The sequence below is a fragment of the Tenrec ecaudatus genome, chromosome 18, assembly GCF_050624435.1.
Source record: "Tenrec ecaudatus isolate mTenEca1 chromosome 18, mTenEca1.hap1, whole genome shotgun sequence".
In the NCBI taxonomy this organism is placed as follows: domain Eukaryota; kingdom Metazoa; phylum Chordata; class Mammalia; order Afrosoricida; family Tenrecidae; genus Tenrec; species Tenrec ecaudatus.
In genome coordinates, this window is record NC_134547.1 from 47,721,254 (window position 1) to 47,736,640 (window position 15,387).

Sequence of the window (15,387 nt, forward strand, 5' to 3'; positions counted from 1 at the left end):
CACACACATGCACACACACGCGCACACACACGCACACATGCACGCACACACATTGCCATCCAGGCAATAGAGGCTGCCAGTTGTTACTCTTTTTCTAATCCCACCCAGCTCAGATTTCACCTCTTCTATCAAGTTTTGTTTTTTGAGTCTCAGACATTTAAGAGCATTAAGTTCCTTCATAAAGCAAGGTGAGGTAGTTAGCTTATTGTGCCAACCTGATCGATAAACACATGTGGGGTTAATTGAAGGGCAGGGGGATAAATGGCTCGGGGAGCCTCACCTTTCTAGTTCTCAGGTCTCTTGCGGATGGTCGGACTAGGGTGCAGCTGTCTTCGCCAGTTCCCTGCTTTAGCTGGCAAGGCCCGTTTCCTGCAAGACATCCCTGGGGAGAAGCCACATGGACCTACCCCGATGCAGCCCTGGATGCTGGAGCACCCATGTGGAGACACCTGCCAGCGCAGAGATGCTTACACATTTACTGACTCGGCTTCCCTCCTGCAGTCGGCATCATAGTGTGTGTTTTGTGAGATGGAGGAGGACTTTGTGGATTGGTGTTGGGCATACGGATTAATGGGTTACTGTTGAACTTATGGGCTTGGGCGAGCACTGGGTTGGGATGTTTTCTTGATGTGCACTTACCTTTGATATAAAACTCTCTTTTATACATATGAGTTTTCTGTCGATTTGTTTCTCTTAAGTGCCCAGACTAACACACAAGGTTGAAGTGAGTCACCAAAATGATCCTGAAAGCCTTCAGAAAAAGAAACGCCCTGATCTGCTCGGTGGGTGGGCTGTTGGGCTGCAGACTGGTGGAGGGCGGTCTCAGCAGGCTGGGGAACACCAGCAGGCCAGTCGGTTGGTGGGCACCTCTGGGTTAAGCAGAGGGTTCTGGTGGTCAAGGACTTCACAAGTTGCCTGCCAGGAAGGTCAGCAGATAGTGGCTGACATGCCTCTCAGTGATGACAGGAGGGCAGCCAAGAGCCCACCGGGATTTGGGCAGGACCTTGTTGTCTGGACCAGGGCCAGTCCTGAGCCACACTAAGGAGGACCAGAAAGCCCAGGGGTCCTGTCACTCAGCTTCCACTCTCCGTGTGTGAGTCTAGATCTGTACCATCTGAGCTTTGTAGGGGGTACCGGCTAGGCGGACAGCCGTGCAGGGGCTGGGCATGGATGTACAGGGCGCGGTAGAATTCCTGGCAGTCCCACTCACTGCTCCGTTGCAGGTGGCTCAGGAGGTGCACAGTCGTACCCATAGAGCTGCCTTGGGGTTCCAAAACTTTTCAGCTTTGTGAGCGAGAGAATCTGTGGGTTGCAGTGGTTCAGCTGCAGGATGGTCTTGTCCACCTGCTGCTCACATAGACGCCCATGACCCATCAAGAAAGGTGTGTCCTGGGCCAGGTGGTCACAGTAGGTCTGATCTGGCATGGCAGCAATCGCTTTGCCTAGCTCTGAGTTCTGAGTTCTGGGACTGTCTGCCCAGTCACCTGCGGCTGTGATTATCCTGCCCTGTGGGCAGAGGTTCCTTACAAAAGACCTGCCCCCACCCCAACCTGCATTTATTACTGAGCTGCCTGGCACCCACGCCCGGCCATTCCAATTATAGGAGTGTCGATTCCCTTCTGTCCAGTTTTTGAGGAATCCCTTCCCGCTCCTCTGTGCCTCATTCATCCCAGAGCGTATGAGACCTTGAGGTTGTTTGGTATTTGTTTTTGTCCTGTCTTTTTCACAACAAAAAGCCCCTCTAGACCTTATCCTGGTCAGGTCTCTGAGCACAAGGTCAGGCTTTGTTTATCATTCTATTCCTGGCGCATTTGTGGACTTGAATGTAATGGTTTTCTAACCAAGCAAGACATGGACTCACTCGTGTCCTTTAAGAGCTACCTCCTCGGGGGCTAACAGGAGGGAATCACAGAAATTAGGGAGCCTTTCCCCCCAGCTGCTGTGTGAAAACCCTTGAGCTGTCTTCGGGGGTCCTGGTGTTGGTCACTGTAGGCACGAGGAGGCCAGGCTGGGTGGTCTACTTCATACCCCTAGGAAGCTGTTATCTCTTGCTGGTTGTCACCTTAAGAGGCCTCTGCTGATCTTATCTGGCTCTGCCCCATTGGTTAGCTTTCAATGCGAGGCATGACCAGCTCTTAACTGGTCTGTCTCGTCCATCTGGTTGTATGAAAAGGACTGGATATTGAATTGGTGAGACCACAAGCAAGATGAAAATGCAGGGTTTCTAAGTTTATTAAGAAGTTTAAGACCATGGCAGCCCAGTGCTAAACCAGGGTGGAATCCTATACAGCCGCACAAGGCCCGCCCACTAAAAAAGGGCAGGGCCCTGCTCAGCTTAGAAAAACCAACCAAGAGAGCTGAGCTCAGGGCAATTTCTCCTCCAAGTCCTCTTCCCTCTCTTCTTAGTACAAAGACAGCTGAGAGAGAAATCACCCCACGTTCTATTTTTATTCAAGCCTCCAGGTTCCGCCTGCTGCCTCCCCACCTTCCTAAGCCAAGGCTTGACTCCCGAGAAAACACACCTGAAAAAACAGACTTCCCAACAGGGTAGGATCAAGGATGAGGGCAGTGCAGTGTTCTTTTCCAAGACTTCCCCCCACCCCCTGTGAAGGGGCGGGAGGGCGTGCCTATGAGAGAGAGGTTGTTGTGCTCACATTTGAGGAGAATGAGGACCCAGCCTTCCCGTCTCCGCCCTACAAGGAACGGTGAGTGATTATCCTTCCAATCTCCGGCTTGCCATTCCTACCTAAGAAGGATGCTGCCTCCACCGCCCAATCGGACAGAAGGTGTCATATTTAAAAACAAACAAACACACACGCTGCCATCGAGTCAGTGCTGATTTATGATGACCCCGTGTGGGTTTCACTGTTTATGGGAGTAGAAAGCAGTCTTTCTCCCCAGAGAGGCTACTGGTTTCGAACTGCCGACCATGCGGATCGCAGCCCAACACGGAACCCCACCAGCAGGGCTCCTTTTAGACCCAGAGGTTATACATAAATCGACACCAGCGCTTTGGAAGACTTCACCTCGCTCAGGTGCCCAGAGAGGCTACCTAGTGTCTTCCCGGACCTTTGAGCAACCAAGTCCCTTCAGGGAAGGCTCACCGGTTGGATGGATCCCGAGGGGAGGCCGCAAAGCTAAAGGCCTCCGGCTGCGGGACCCCTGGGAGAAATGAAAAGGGACGTCGGCCTTGGTCCTGGGTCAAAAAGGGTGGGTGGGGGCTGCTTTGTGAGGAAACAATTTGCAGAGACTGAGGCTGGGGGGCCAAACGGGCTGGCTCTCCTTAAGCATCTCAGGCAACCTGAGCCAGGAAGCCCGCCAGTCTGCCCCGCGCCCCGCGCCCCGCGCCCCGCGCCCCGCGCCCCGCGCCCCGCGCCCCGCGCCCCGCGCCCCGCGCCCCGCGCCCCGCGCCCCGCGCCCCGCGCCCCGCGCCCCGCGCCCCGCGCCCCGCGCCCCGCGCCCCGCGCCCCGCGGGCAACGCATCCAAACATGGCCGCCGAAGCCCAGCTCCCGGGCTGCAGCCACGACTCCCGGTGACGCAACGGCGGCGGGTTGCATCAGCCCACGCCCACGTCCCCAGTCCCGCCCCGATCCTGGCGCCGATTGGTCCACGTTAGGGCCGTGGCCTCCGCGTCGGCCAATAGGCGCCGGCCACAGAGGGTTCCGTCCGCAGAGCCCGGCCAGCGGGCAGGTATAAAAGGCCCCGCGGCCGGGGGCGCCACCCCCGAGAAGTGTCCCGTCGTTGCGGTGCCCACGGCGCAGGCGACATGGAGCCCGACGCCCAGCCTGAGCGGGAGCCCGTCACGCTCCTGGTGAAGAGCCCCAACCAGCGCCACCGCGACTTGGAGCTGAGCTGTGACCGCAGCTGGAGCGTGGGCCACCTCAAAGCCCACCTGAGCCGCGTCTACCCCGAGCGCCCGGTGAGAGGGGCCCCTGGCTGCCACCCCCTTGCGCACCGCCCGGGGCGCCCCGTCCTCCGCTGCGCTCCGGGTGTCTCCGCGTCCTCCGTCCGACGGCGGCTGTCCCCCCCCCTCGGCCGCCTCCCCAGGCGGTGCCCCCGCACCCCTTGCCCGACGGTACGGCAGGCGTCCCCAGCGGGCTTTACCCAGCGGCTGTCGCCTCCGCGCTGGCCGCCATCACCCCGCCTTCCTGTCGCCTCGCCTCCCCACTTCCCCAAACCCAGAACGGCTGCCCCAGTTCCCTTCCTCGTCACCGCAGGTCAGGTCCCACCCAGAGTCCAGCCCCTGAGACTCCACCGTGACCTTGGGTGCGTCGTCCCCCCACCCCCCCGCGGGCCTCAGTTTCCCCAGACCTCAGGGCGACCGGGTGTCCCGCTAGGATTGCACCCCGCCGGTGGACACGGCGCCGCGCACGCCGCGCCAGGCGCTCCGGACGGGAGGGTGCAGGTGCCACCCCGCGCCCTGGGGCCCCGGTAGCGCCCTGCGGGCCCCCCGCGGAGACGTGGCGCTCCGCCGTCCGCTTCCTCCGAGGGCGGAGCCCGCGCGCTTTCCGGCGGGGACGCCAGCCCTGGATCGGGGACACTCGCTGGCCTTGTTTTGGACGCGCTTGTCAACACCGCCCGGCGCCGCCCTCCCCGCCACGTGATGGGGACGGTGCTCCGGGCGCGGTCCCTGGCCGCTCGGACGGACGTTATGTAAGCGGCTGCGGCGCCCACGCCGCCCTCCGGCCGCGAACCGGAAAAGCCCCGGACGGGGTCGGCCGGCGTCCGAAGGGCTGCGCAGGGGCGAGGCGTGGTGCGGCGCTCCGCAGGGTCGGCGGTTCGAAACCACCAGCTGCTCCGCGGGCGAGGGACCGGGCTAGCCCCCGGAGGACAGCGGCCCTGCCCGCTCGGTCGCTGCGAGTGGGCACCGACTCGGGGGCAGTGGGCTTGGTCGGGTCTTGTGCTGTTTTTATCCGAAGGGCGGTGGATTGTTGGCCACACACCGTGCAGAGTGTGGAGGCGGCGTGACCTTCGGGGTGGTTGTGAAAAGTTTGCCCATTTGCTTAGGGAGTGAGCCGTCGTTTAGAATTCACCGAGGCGCTGCCTCCAGGTGTACCAGAGCCAGCCTTCCTTCCAAAGGAGGAAGGCTGTTGTTCGAGTGGGAGGGGCTGTTAGGTAGGCAAATCGGGGACGCAGGTGTGCTTCTGGTTGCATCAGAAACGGGTCACAGCAGGCAGGGAGGTGGTGGGGGAGCCTTTGGCTTGCAAACGACTGGGGGGTAGGAGCATGACTCCCCAAATGGCATCCGGAGCACGCCGCTCTTCATTTGCTTTTTGCAGCGCGTTTGTGTGCATCCGGTCTTCAGGGGGAAGGGCAGTGGGAGGCAGGGCTTTCTTTACACGGGACAGCGGCGCAGACGCTCAGGTGTTGTGGTTTCCAAACCAGTTCTGGTGGCAGCAGTCTTAATTCAGCCGTAACGCGGGGCCTCGGGTAGGATTGGAGTTGACCAACTCCGTAGGTGTTACGTCCAGCCAGTGAGCACAGGGTGTTTACACATTTTCATCGCACAGTGTTAAAAACCCCAAACCCTGATTTATACAGATGGTGTACCATTTTGATATTTTCTTTTGCTGGTTCAATTTTTTCAGTTTCTTATAATTATCTTATAATTATCATACAATTAAAAAGTTCAGTCATATTAAGAGAGTTGTACAATCATCACCACAATCAATTTTAGAACATTTTATTCTTGTACTCATTGGTATTAACTCCCCACTTCCCCCAGCCTCTCCCCTGGTATGCCTCCCAGACACTATTAAACCAAGTACTGGTGCTATAGATTTTCCTATCCTGGATTTCATACAGAAAAATACACCAAAATACACAAGAAAAAAAAAAGAACAACGATTTTGGTTGGCTTTATGCCCTCAGACTAGTTACCACTTTCCTCCATTCACCATAAAAGGCTCACTGCCACGGAGTTGATAACAACTCCTAGTGACACTGGGAGCAGAGAACATCCTGTGTGAATCTCTGAGACGGCATGCTATGGGCTGAGAAAGCCTCTGCCGTGAGCAGCCAGTGGTCAAACTGGCGACCCTGTGGTTACCAGCCCCACGGAACCACGATGTCGCCAGGCTCACACAGCACCAGCTGGACTGCCCGTTTTGCATAATCCGTTATTTTCACAAGAGTGGTTGGCAGATTGGTGAATTCCGGTGTATTCTGGGTAGAGACCATTGGAATTGTTATTTTAGAAATACACTCTCACAAATGAAAAATTCACTAAAATGATTTTGAAAGTGAAACAGCTTGGTTAAAATTTTTTTATTTAAAAATCATTTTATTGGGGGTTCTTAACAACCCATACATCAACTGTATTAAGCATTTTTGTACATTTGTTGCCATCATTCTTTTCTAGACATTAACTTTCTATTGAGCCCTTGGTATCAGCTCCCCGCCACCCATGCCCCCTTGATAAGTTATAAATTATTATTATTTTCACATCTTACACCGACCGCTGTCTCCCTTCCCCCATGGTTTCTGTTGTTCACCCCCTTGGAGGGTGGGATGGGGTGGTTATGTGTTGACCATTCCCTCTTCCTCCCCTCCTTTCCCCATCTTTTCCCTACCCTTCTGGTCTCGCTATTCCCATTCCTGTTTCTGGAGACAGCTTGACGTTAAGATCCCTGTGCTTGGAATGGTGACTTCTGTAACAGGTGCCCTTGGACATGTCAGTTTCTCGGGTGTCCCCAGTGCAGTTGCTCCCATTCCACAGTTGTGGGACATGGAGCCCTCGGCATCTCCGCTCTCACTGAGCTCTGCGTGGAGAAAGGCCTCCAGAGATTTACATTGAGAAGCGCTTCGTGTTCTTTTGAGGCCGTCTGGGTGGTTTTGTGAAGACTGGGGGGATTCCTGCGACGTTCGGGGGCGCGGAGGTTGCCCTAGGTGTGGACTGAGAGCGTTTGCTGTCCTGGATGCATTCCTTCCTATGCCACTACTCAGTTCAAAGTTAAGCTCTTTGTAAAAAAGTTTTGAACCCGTGTTAACCTGACGGGGATGGGGGCGACATATCCAAATTATTTGTATAAAGCAACCCTTTTCTGTGTTTGGGAGTTTTTCGGGGCTGCTTGCTGACCTGGCTGCTTTTTTCTTGTCCCCCCTGCTCAGCGTCCTGAGGACCAGAGGCTGATTTATTCTGGGAAGCTGTTGTCGGACCACCTGAGCCTCAGGGAGTTACTCCCAAAGGTACATCCCTTCCACATGAACTTCTGGATATTTGGGGCACTTCAGCCAGACTGAATCCAGGCCCTAAAGTCCTTGGTAAATACTTTTTTTCAGCAGGAAAAACGGCATGTTTTACACCTAGTGTGCAACGTGAAGACACCTTCAAAGACGCCAGAGACCAGTGCCAAGGTAGGGCTGTCGCTGGCGACAAAGCCACCTTGTCCCACAGACACTGTGGAAAACGCTGAAAGGGTGCTTTCCCCTTAGCCGGGGGGTAGCAGGAACTCAACAGTGTGTTCCAGTAATCACAAACCCTTCCGTTCCTGTGGAAGTGGGAGAGGGGATGACCACCGAACTGTCTTCTGGGGTATGATTTAACTGAGTCTACTCACTAAACCAGCCAGGCACGGAACAGTCCAGATCCCTGATGTGCTCCTCCCAGCGATGACCTCATACTCTAGAGCAGTGGTTCTCAACCTGTGGGTCATGACCCCTTCAGGGGTCAAACCACCACCTACTGAGCAAAATGACAGTGATGAAGTAGCAACGAAAATAATTTTATGGTTGGGGGTCCCCACCACATGAGGACCTGTACGAAAGGGCCACGGCCTGAGGAAGGTGGAGAAGCACTGCTCTACAATACTGCTATTCGAGCCTGCTGAGAAACTCGGAGCGTGCATCCGAGTTATCTGTTCTCACACATCTGGATCTAGCACACCCTCTCCTGCAGGTTACCAGATGCGTTGGATTAGTAAATTTAGTGTCTGCAATACGGATGGAGCATGAGAAGATGTTTTCTCCCAATGATCACTAGCAGGGTTACTGTAGAGAAAGATTGGGGCTCTCCCTCTCTCTAATAAGTATCTATAGATTGAAAATTGGGTTGAACGAATTGTAGGATTTTTTCCCCATCGCTTTGGGGCAGGGGGATGTGTATCGTTCACCCACATCCTTTGAGCTTGCTTTCGCGGTTGCCTCGGAGCCTTGTCCTGACCTTGGTGTTGTCTCTGCCCTTCCCTAGGTCGCCGCGCCCCCGGAGCAGCCCTCTGGGCTTAATCAGGGGCAGTATTCCGGGGCCACCTCGAGTGACGGCGTAAGGCAAAGGGAAGTTCAGCGGAACCTGCCCCCCTCGGGCTGGGAGAACATCTCCACGTGAGTGTTCTTACAGAGAGCCGGCGTAGGCCTGTGTCCCTCCTGCGGGAGTGTTTGCATTGGGCTGCCTGTGGGTCCTTGGGTGCCCTTGGGGTGGAAATGGGCATCGCTGCAGGAAAGCCAGCCAGTGTCAGCATCCCCCTGCGCCACCCCTACCCTCCCCCCTTTGCTGAGTGTCCGGGTGCTCTGTGTTGCACCAGTGGGAGACAGAAGGTGGAGAGACAGTTCCAGAGCGCTGCGCTGGTAGCACTGGGAAGCAGGCCCTTATCTGGAGCAAAATCCAGAAGTGACTCAATGCCCTGAGCTGGCGTGCTGCTGGTGCAGTGACCCGGAATGGGGCTGTGGTCTGCGTGCTCAGCACTTCATACCGGGAGAAAGACTGGGCTCTCTGCTCCCGTAAACAGCCTCTGAAACCCACAGGGCGTCGCTCTGAGTCAGCACTGACTCCGTGGTGTGCGGTGGGTTTGCTAGTCCTTGGAACACGGTTCTGAGAGCTCCTAGGGAGGAAGCCATGTGTTCACTGAGCTGAAATTCTGAAACACTCTCATTCCCCCTGCCCCTAGTGGTTTTCTGTTAGTATAAAAAATTAGTAGATAAAGTCAGATGTTTGAGGAATGAGTAGTTTTCTTCTTCTTCTTAATAGAAATTTGTAATCTGCACAGAAGTAAAGGGCACCATATAGCATCGTCGTACCCAGGCCTACTAGATGGGCAAGACTTTGCCCCTGCTTCACCTATTGCCCCTTCTCTTTAAAAAAAGGAACTTGAAGTAATTCCAGCCGTCATGCTCTTTCACTCAAGTGCAATCTCTAACCGTGCAGACGCTTCCTGTATTTTGCACCAACTGTCACCACCAGATCTAACAAAGCAGTCCTGCTTCCATGCTCGCTAACTTCTGAAAAACTGACAGAAAATACCAAGAGCTACCCTACCAAGATGCAAAACAGCTCCTCTGGGCAGAGCTTTCGTGGCCCGCATTCTCCTGCTAGGCGAGCACCGAGCAGCTCGCTCTGAGTTAGTGCACTCAGTGGCGTTGCCCAGAAAGGTTCTCTCTGGTCACAGTGAATTTTTCATAAAAGTTTTTTTGCTTGAACCTTTTTGTGTGTGTGATGGCTGATTTAAGAGAAAAGCACGTGGCTGTGAAATTTTGTTTTCTGCTCAGGAAAAATACCACAGAAACTGTTGTGATGTTGAACACAGCTGACAAGGACAGTGCTATGGGAAGAACTCAAGTGTATGAGGGGTTTTCTTGTTTTTAAAAAAGGTGAAATGTCGATTGGTGACAAACCGCGTTCTGGACGACCGTCAACTTCCCGAACGGAAAAAAAATGTTGACAAAATTCGTGCACGTGTGCTTGAAGAACAACGACGGGGAAGATATCCAGACTATCTTGGAGCTTGGTTCAGCGAAATGTAACAGAAGATTTGGGAATGAGAAGGCTCACTGGGAAATTTGTGCCTCGGGCTCTGACTGACCAGGCAAGCGAGCGCTGAGTGAAAACATGCCTGCTTTGGAAGAACAGCTCTGAAGCGACCCAGGCTTTTTCCCAAGGTCATTACTGGTGAGACATGTGCTGTTCTTTCTTATGACCCTGAAAGCACACGTCAATCGAGCCAGGGGAAGACACCACCATCACCTTTGCCCCCCAAAGGCTTTAGTGAAATCAAAGATCAAGACGATGCTGGTTTGTTTTGTGTTTTAATGTGAGGGAGATAGTGCACTTGGAGTTCATTCCACCAGGTCAGACTGTTAATCTAGCTTTCTATTTAGAAGCTCTGAAAAGAGTGTGTAGCAGTGTGCCACAAAAAAGGCCTGCTTTGTGGCAGACGGGGCACTGGTTTTGCCGCCACGACAGTGCACCTGCTCTTGCCCCATGCACCTTACTCACCTAACCTCGTTCCGTGTGACTTTTTGTTTCCACAAATGCGGAGGGACATGAAAGGGCAGCGATTTGATGACGTAGAAGAGGTGAAGAAAAAATTGAGGGAGGTGCTGTCAGCCATCCAAATATGAGTTTGAAAAATGATTCCAAGAATGTAATCTCAGCTTTGACAAATGCATTAAGTATAACAGAGAGTACTTTGAAGGCGATAAAGTTGCTTTGTAAACAAAAAAAAATAATACATAGCTTTGGGTGAAAAAAATTCCGTGTTTTTGTGGGGTACCCCCTCCTAGTAGACCAAGAGGCATTGATATTAGATTATTTTAGAAATACTCTGGGTTCCAGATTTGATTAAAAAACTGTCAGCAGAAAAACTGGATAATTTGGTACATTATTGGATACAATACAAAATGCAGCCCCGCTTCCATGATTCATCCTGCACATCTGACTGTGTGAAATCCACCAGGTTCAAACCAGGTGACTTTAGTGAGCAAATATTTACTGAACAGTCAGTATAAGTGACTTTCCCTGGAGACCTGCACAGGTGGCCGCATGTCCAACCCCCTGGTCTCAACGTTGTGCAGTGCAGCCTGCAGAGCACAAAGCCAATAGGAGGGCCCCTCCACCCCCGCCCTGCCCTGCCCACGCAACATGAGGTGGTGCTGCCACACAGACTTGTGAGCTTGCACCAAACAAGCCAGGTCTGGGTGACCTTGCTCTCATCTCTTCACTAAGTGCCCCCCCCCCCAAGTGTAATGGGGCACGATCCTTTTCCCCACAGTTATTTGGAGACATTGAGATAGATTTCAAAGTCCCTGGCCAAGCAGCCTGTAAAGGCAGGGCACATGTGGTCATGGCTCACATGCAGGTGCTGCTGCATGATCCAGACCCAGGGCCCCGGGAATGGAGGAGTCCCTTAGGGAAAGACTGTGCGGGAAGGGCGACTCAGTGGCTCTGCACCTGCAGTGATACTGGGCAAAGAAAACACTGCGGCCGAGACCCACTTAACCCGCAGAAGGCCAGCTAATTTCATGTGGGTACAAAACCAGCAGTGTCCCCGCAGCCGATGGCCCAGTGGAAGCCCAAGGCTGGCCTGGGGGCTCTTGTTTACATGGGGGCTCGGCCCACAGTGGACGGGCCCCAGTAGCCAGCGTGGTGGCTGCCTGCCACAGGGAAGCTCTCTCAGAACCCACGATTCCCATGAGAGCCCAGGGAAAATGTCTCCTCTGACCAGAATCCCTGCTTGTGACTTAAACTTGATTTTCCTGTATTCATCCCACACCCCGTCTCAAGGGAGGCCTTGTTTTATTCCTTGACAGGCCTGATGCTGCCCAGCAGACGCTCCAAGGCCTGGGGCCTGGTTTCTCGGGCTACGCCACGTACGGGTGGCTGCAGCTCTCCTGGTTCCAGCAGATCTATGCCCGGCAGTACTACATGCAATAGTGAGTCCTCTGGGGGCCCCCCGCAGGTCCCCCATAGAGTGGAGATTGGGGGAGGCGGGGGTGTCGTCAGATTGAGTGAGGCCCTGGTCAGCCGGCTGTGGGGTCCAGGAGCGTGTAAAGGGTACCTGCCCCCATTAGTGAGTAGGCTTGTGCCTGACAGTCTGGTGACTTGTTGACAACAGGCTGCTCCTTTTTCCGTTTGTAAGGTTTTCTGGGGTGGGGGGCAGGGGGGATGCGATTTTAATTTGCTCCCACACCGTACTTTCACAGTGACTGCCCAGAGGACACTTGTCCAGTGGCCTCTCGTGGCAGTCGTGGTTGGGAGGGATGATGGAAAGAGGAACAACTGCCGGAGGCAGGCTCCCACTGCCGACCGTTTCTAACTGGCGTTTTCATCTCAGCTTGGCGGCCACTGCCGCCTCTGGGGCGTTTGTGCCAGCACCAAGTGCCCAAGAGATACCTGTGGTCTCTGCCCCGGCTCCGGCCCCGGCCCCGATTCACAACCAGTTTCCAGCCGAAAACCAGCCTGCCAATCAGAATGCTGCTCCTCAAGTGGTGGTCAATCCGGGAGCCAATCAGAACCTGCGCATGAATGCCCAAGGCGGCCCGATTGTGGAAGAAGACGACGAGATCAACCGAGACTGGCTGGACTGGACCTACTCGGCGGCCACCTTCTCGGTGTTCCTCAGCATCCTCTACTTCTACTCCTCGCCCAGCCGATTCCTCATGGTCCTGGGGGCCACTTTCGTCATGTACTTGTAAGCAGCTGCTTCCGCTTGCCCGCCTGGCCCTTCGCTGAGAGTCGGTCACTGTGGCACTTCCTGCAGAGTGAGGGCGCATGGCTTGACTGTGTGTGTGTGTGTGTGCAAGAGCAGCACTCCCTGAGCCTCCGGGTCGGGTCCGTGCAGGCTCACGGGTGTAACGCAGCCACAAGGAAACACACGGAGAGGGGATTGCACTGGTTTTGAATAAGAACAGGGTTGTCTTTGTCAGGCCCGGCCCACCAGCAGCCCTCACAACCAGGGAGCCCCTAGACCGGGTGCTTGGCTTATCTGGGACCCAGCACTGTGGCTCCCCCAGACACTTGACACTTTGTGAAGACGAGGGTGCTTGTCATTACGGGAGGGGTGCTGCAGGCGCCTCATGGGTAGAGGCTGGAAAGGCCGCTAGCCCTCCTGCAGTGCCAGGACAGCCTCCACGACTGCCCGGCCCCGATGCCAACCCAGCGTGCTGGGTGCTTGCTGATCGTTGAAGCTGAAAGAAGAGATTTTTCTTTTCCCTTTATAGTAACCAGGGGTTTTTATTTTAGTTTTTTAAAACCTTAAAAAGACACATTTGGAAATGATCCGCTCTGCCCTGTAGGTGGCCACGAGTCGGCATTGACTCGATGGCCGTGAGTCCCAGCTTTGTCAGCACACACCGTGAGAATGGAAGAGTCCGTGTCTTGTCATAGTTCAAGAGTTGATTGCGTTTCCCAAGTGAAAGCCTTGCTCTGTTGAGTTCATATAGTTAGGTGACAAACTTTGGGGAGCTTCAAAAGTTTGTGGGGGGAAAAATCCCTTTAACTTTCAATTCCATTTCTCCACAAAATTTTTGAAGCCCCGCTGTGTGTTAAAATACAGCCACAGCTGTGTGTGTGCGCATGTGTGTGCGTGTACGCACAAGGTTCTGGTGGGATAGGTATATCTTGAGCGTCTGCTCTGTGCTCGGTACCTCAGGCTGCTGGGCACACACAACCCAGGCCCTGCCTTCCAGGTGCTTGTGGAGAAGACTGGGAGGCATTGCGAGCATGTCAGCAGCCTGCTGGTTTGGCTACAGGAAGGGCGGGTGGGGGTTACTGAACTTAAATCCCTGTGTGAATCTCCCTGTGATGGTGGCTGAAGCAGACTCTCTCTCTGTGTTTCCTTCGAAGGCATCACGTGGGGTGGTTTCCATTTAGACCCAGGCCCTTTCAGAACTTCCAGAATGATGGTCCTCCCTACGATGCTGTGAACCAGGACCCCAACAACAATCTGCAGGTACAGAGCCGCCCACGCACCCCTGAAATGCTGGGCTCCCACGCCCAAAGCCGACAGATTGCCAGCCTTGCGGAGTACTGAGCGATCAGACTGAATTGCTGATGCTTCCGTCTGACTTACCTCGGTATTTTCGTGAACATGACTGGGCAGCGCAACTGTTAGCGTAATACTAGTTGAAGATCTAGTTACTTGGCTGGCTTTATTCCTTGCCACTAGCAATATTCAAAAGCGAGGAGATGTTCCCAGCACAGTGCACTGGGGAGGGAGGCCAGGGAAAGCTCACCGGCCCAGGGCCCCACCTGCCTGTGGCACATTACTTGTGCCCCCAGGACCCTAACAATCTTCTCATTACCTGTAGGAAGAGGGCTCTGACCCTGAAGCTGAGGAGCCCAGCCCCCTCCCTGCAGACAGAGACGGCCTGCGTGAAGAGCAGACCGGGCCCTCCTTTATGAGCACGGCGTGGCTCGTGTTCAAGACCTTCTTTGCCTCCCTTCTGCCCGAAGGGCCCCCGGCCCTCGCGAACTGAATGCCGTTGCTCCGCCGGCTGCTGGCGGCTCCGACCGGAGGGGCTGGATCTTCTGACTCCAGCTGGATCTCCACCTGGACACGGCCATGGTGACCTTGTCAAAAGACCCAAAGAGGAGGAGGACAGGCTTTTGTGATGGAGCAAAAGCAGTAAGACGTGAAGCCATGATACAAATTGATGAACAAAATATGCAGAAGGCTACTCATGTCTTTCTTCTGAGGAGCTTTAATATGTCCTGTAGGTAGTCCCATAGGCACTGTGCGTAGAAGCATTCGCATTGCATGTTGATGCCCAGCACCTTTTCCAGAGATGTGTGTCTGCATGTGTGTTTGTACATAGATGTCATAGATGCAGACATGGTTCTGCAGGTACGATTTGATTCCTGTTGGAATGTTTAAATTACACTAAGTGTACTACTTTATATAATCAAATGAAATTGCTAGACATGTTTTAGCAGGACTTTTCTAGGAGAGACTTATGTATAATTGCTTTTTAAAACGCCGCGCTTTACTTTCAACCGAGGGGCGCTTGGCGGGGGTGGAAGCCTCTGCCTAGTTTCTGTTCAATAAAGTTTTACTATGAACGACCCTGGTCAGCTCACAGTTGATGCCGTGTCCTTTGTCCCTGGCTGCGGATGTTCAAGGGCCCTGTTTTGTGTCTCGTTAATGAAAGGACGTGCGTCGTGGACCAATGATAAGGGAAGTCTGGCGAGGGGAGAGAAGGAACGTAGCAGGAGCAAAAACGCCCCCCCCCCAACCCCCAGTGCAGTGCAGTGCAGTGCAGGAACGGGCCCTTCCAGCCATAGTCCGGAACGCCCACCAAAGGACAGGGGGACCAGGCACATGGGAGCTGTTTGTGACTCACCACAGAGACTGGACAGCCTGCTCATACCCCTGGTGGGGGGTGGACCCAGGCAGACAAGTACCGTAGGTATATAAGCCAAGCTTTACAGCACATTTTTTAATGCGTTTTTGTGGTAAAACTAGGTGCCTTGGTTGATAGTCCGGTTGGCTTATACTCAAGTATATACGGTATATGGAACACTAAGGGGGACTGGTCAGTTCTGACATCCTGCTACCAGGGGTGAGGAGTGTCCAGCGTAGGGGCCGGTTAAGGCCTCCAAATCCATACCAGCGAACCTCACCTGCCATCACATTTACTAAACAGCTCATTGCCATGAAGTCAATGATGGTTCACGG

The 15,387-nt window shown here is 54.3% G+C and overlaps 1 protein-coding gene and 1 pseudogene across 2 annotated transcripts; one reads left to right on the forward strand and one right to left on the reverse strand.

The window, feature by feature from the left end:
• Window positions 1-904: 904 nt before the first annotated feature.
• LOC142431724 (caspase recruitment domain-containing protein 19 pseudogene) lies at window positions 905-1,425 on the reverse strand (annotated as a pseudogene).
• A 2,297-nt stretch (window positions 1,426-3,722) lies between these two features.
• On the forward strand, window positions 3,723-14,774 carry HERPUD1 (homocysteine inducible ER protein with ubiquitin like domain 1). 2 transcript variants are annotated; one of them, XM_075536344.1, is made up of 8 exons: window positions 3,723-3,920; window positions 7,112-7,189; window positions 7,283-7,357; window positions 8,190-8,320; window positions 11,522-11,644; window positions 12,046-12,402; window positions 13,557-13,662; window positions 14,021-14,774. In XM_075536344.1, exons 1-8 carry the CDS (start codon window positions 3,768-3,770, stop codon window positions 14,186-14,188), a joined length of 1,191 nt encoding a protein of 396 aa, XP_075392459.1. In that variant the 5' UTR covers window positions 3,723-3,767; the 3' UTR covers window positions 14,189-14,774. The 2 variants fall into 2 exon arrangements, with proteins under 2 accessions (XP_075392459.1, XP_075392460.1); XM_075536345.1 differs by having other exon boundaries at window positions 7,286-7,357.
• The last annotated feature ends 613 nt before the right edge of the window (window positions 14,775-15,387 follow it).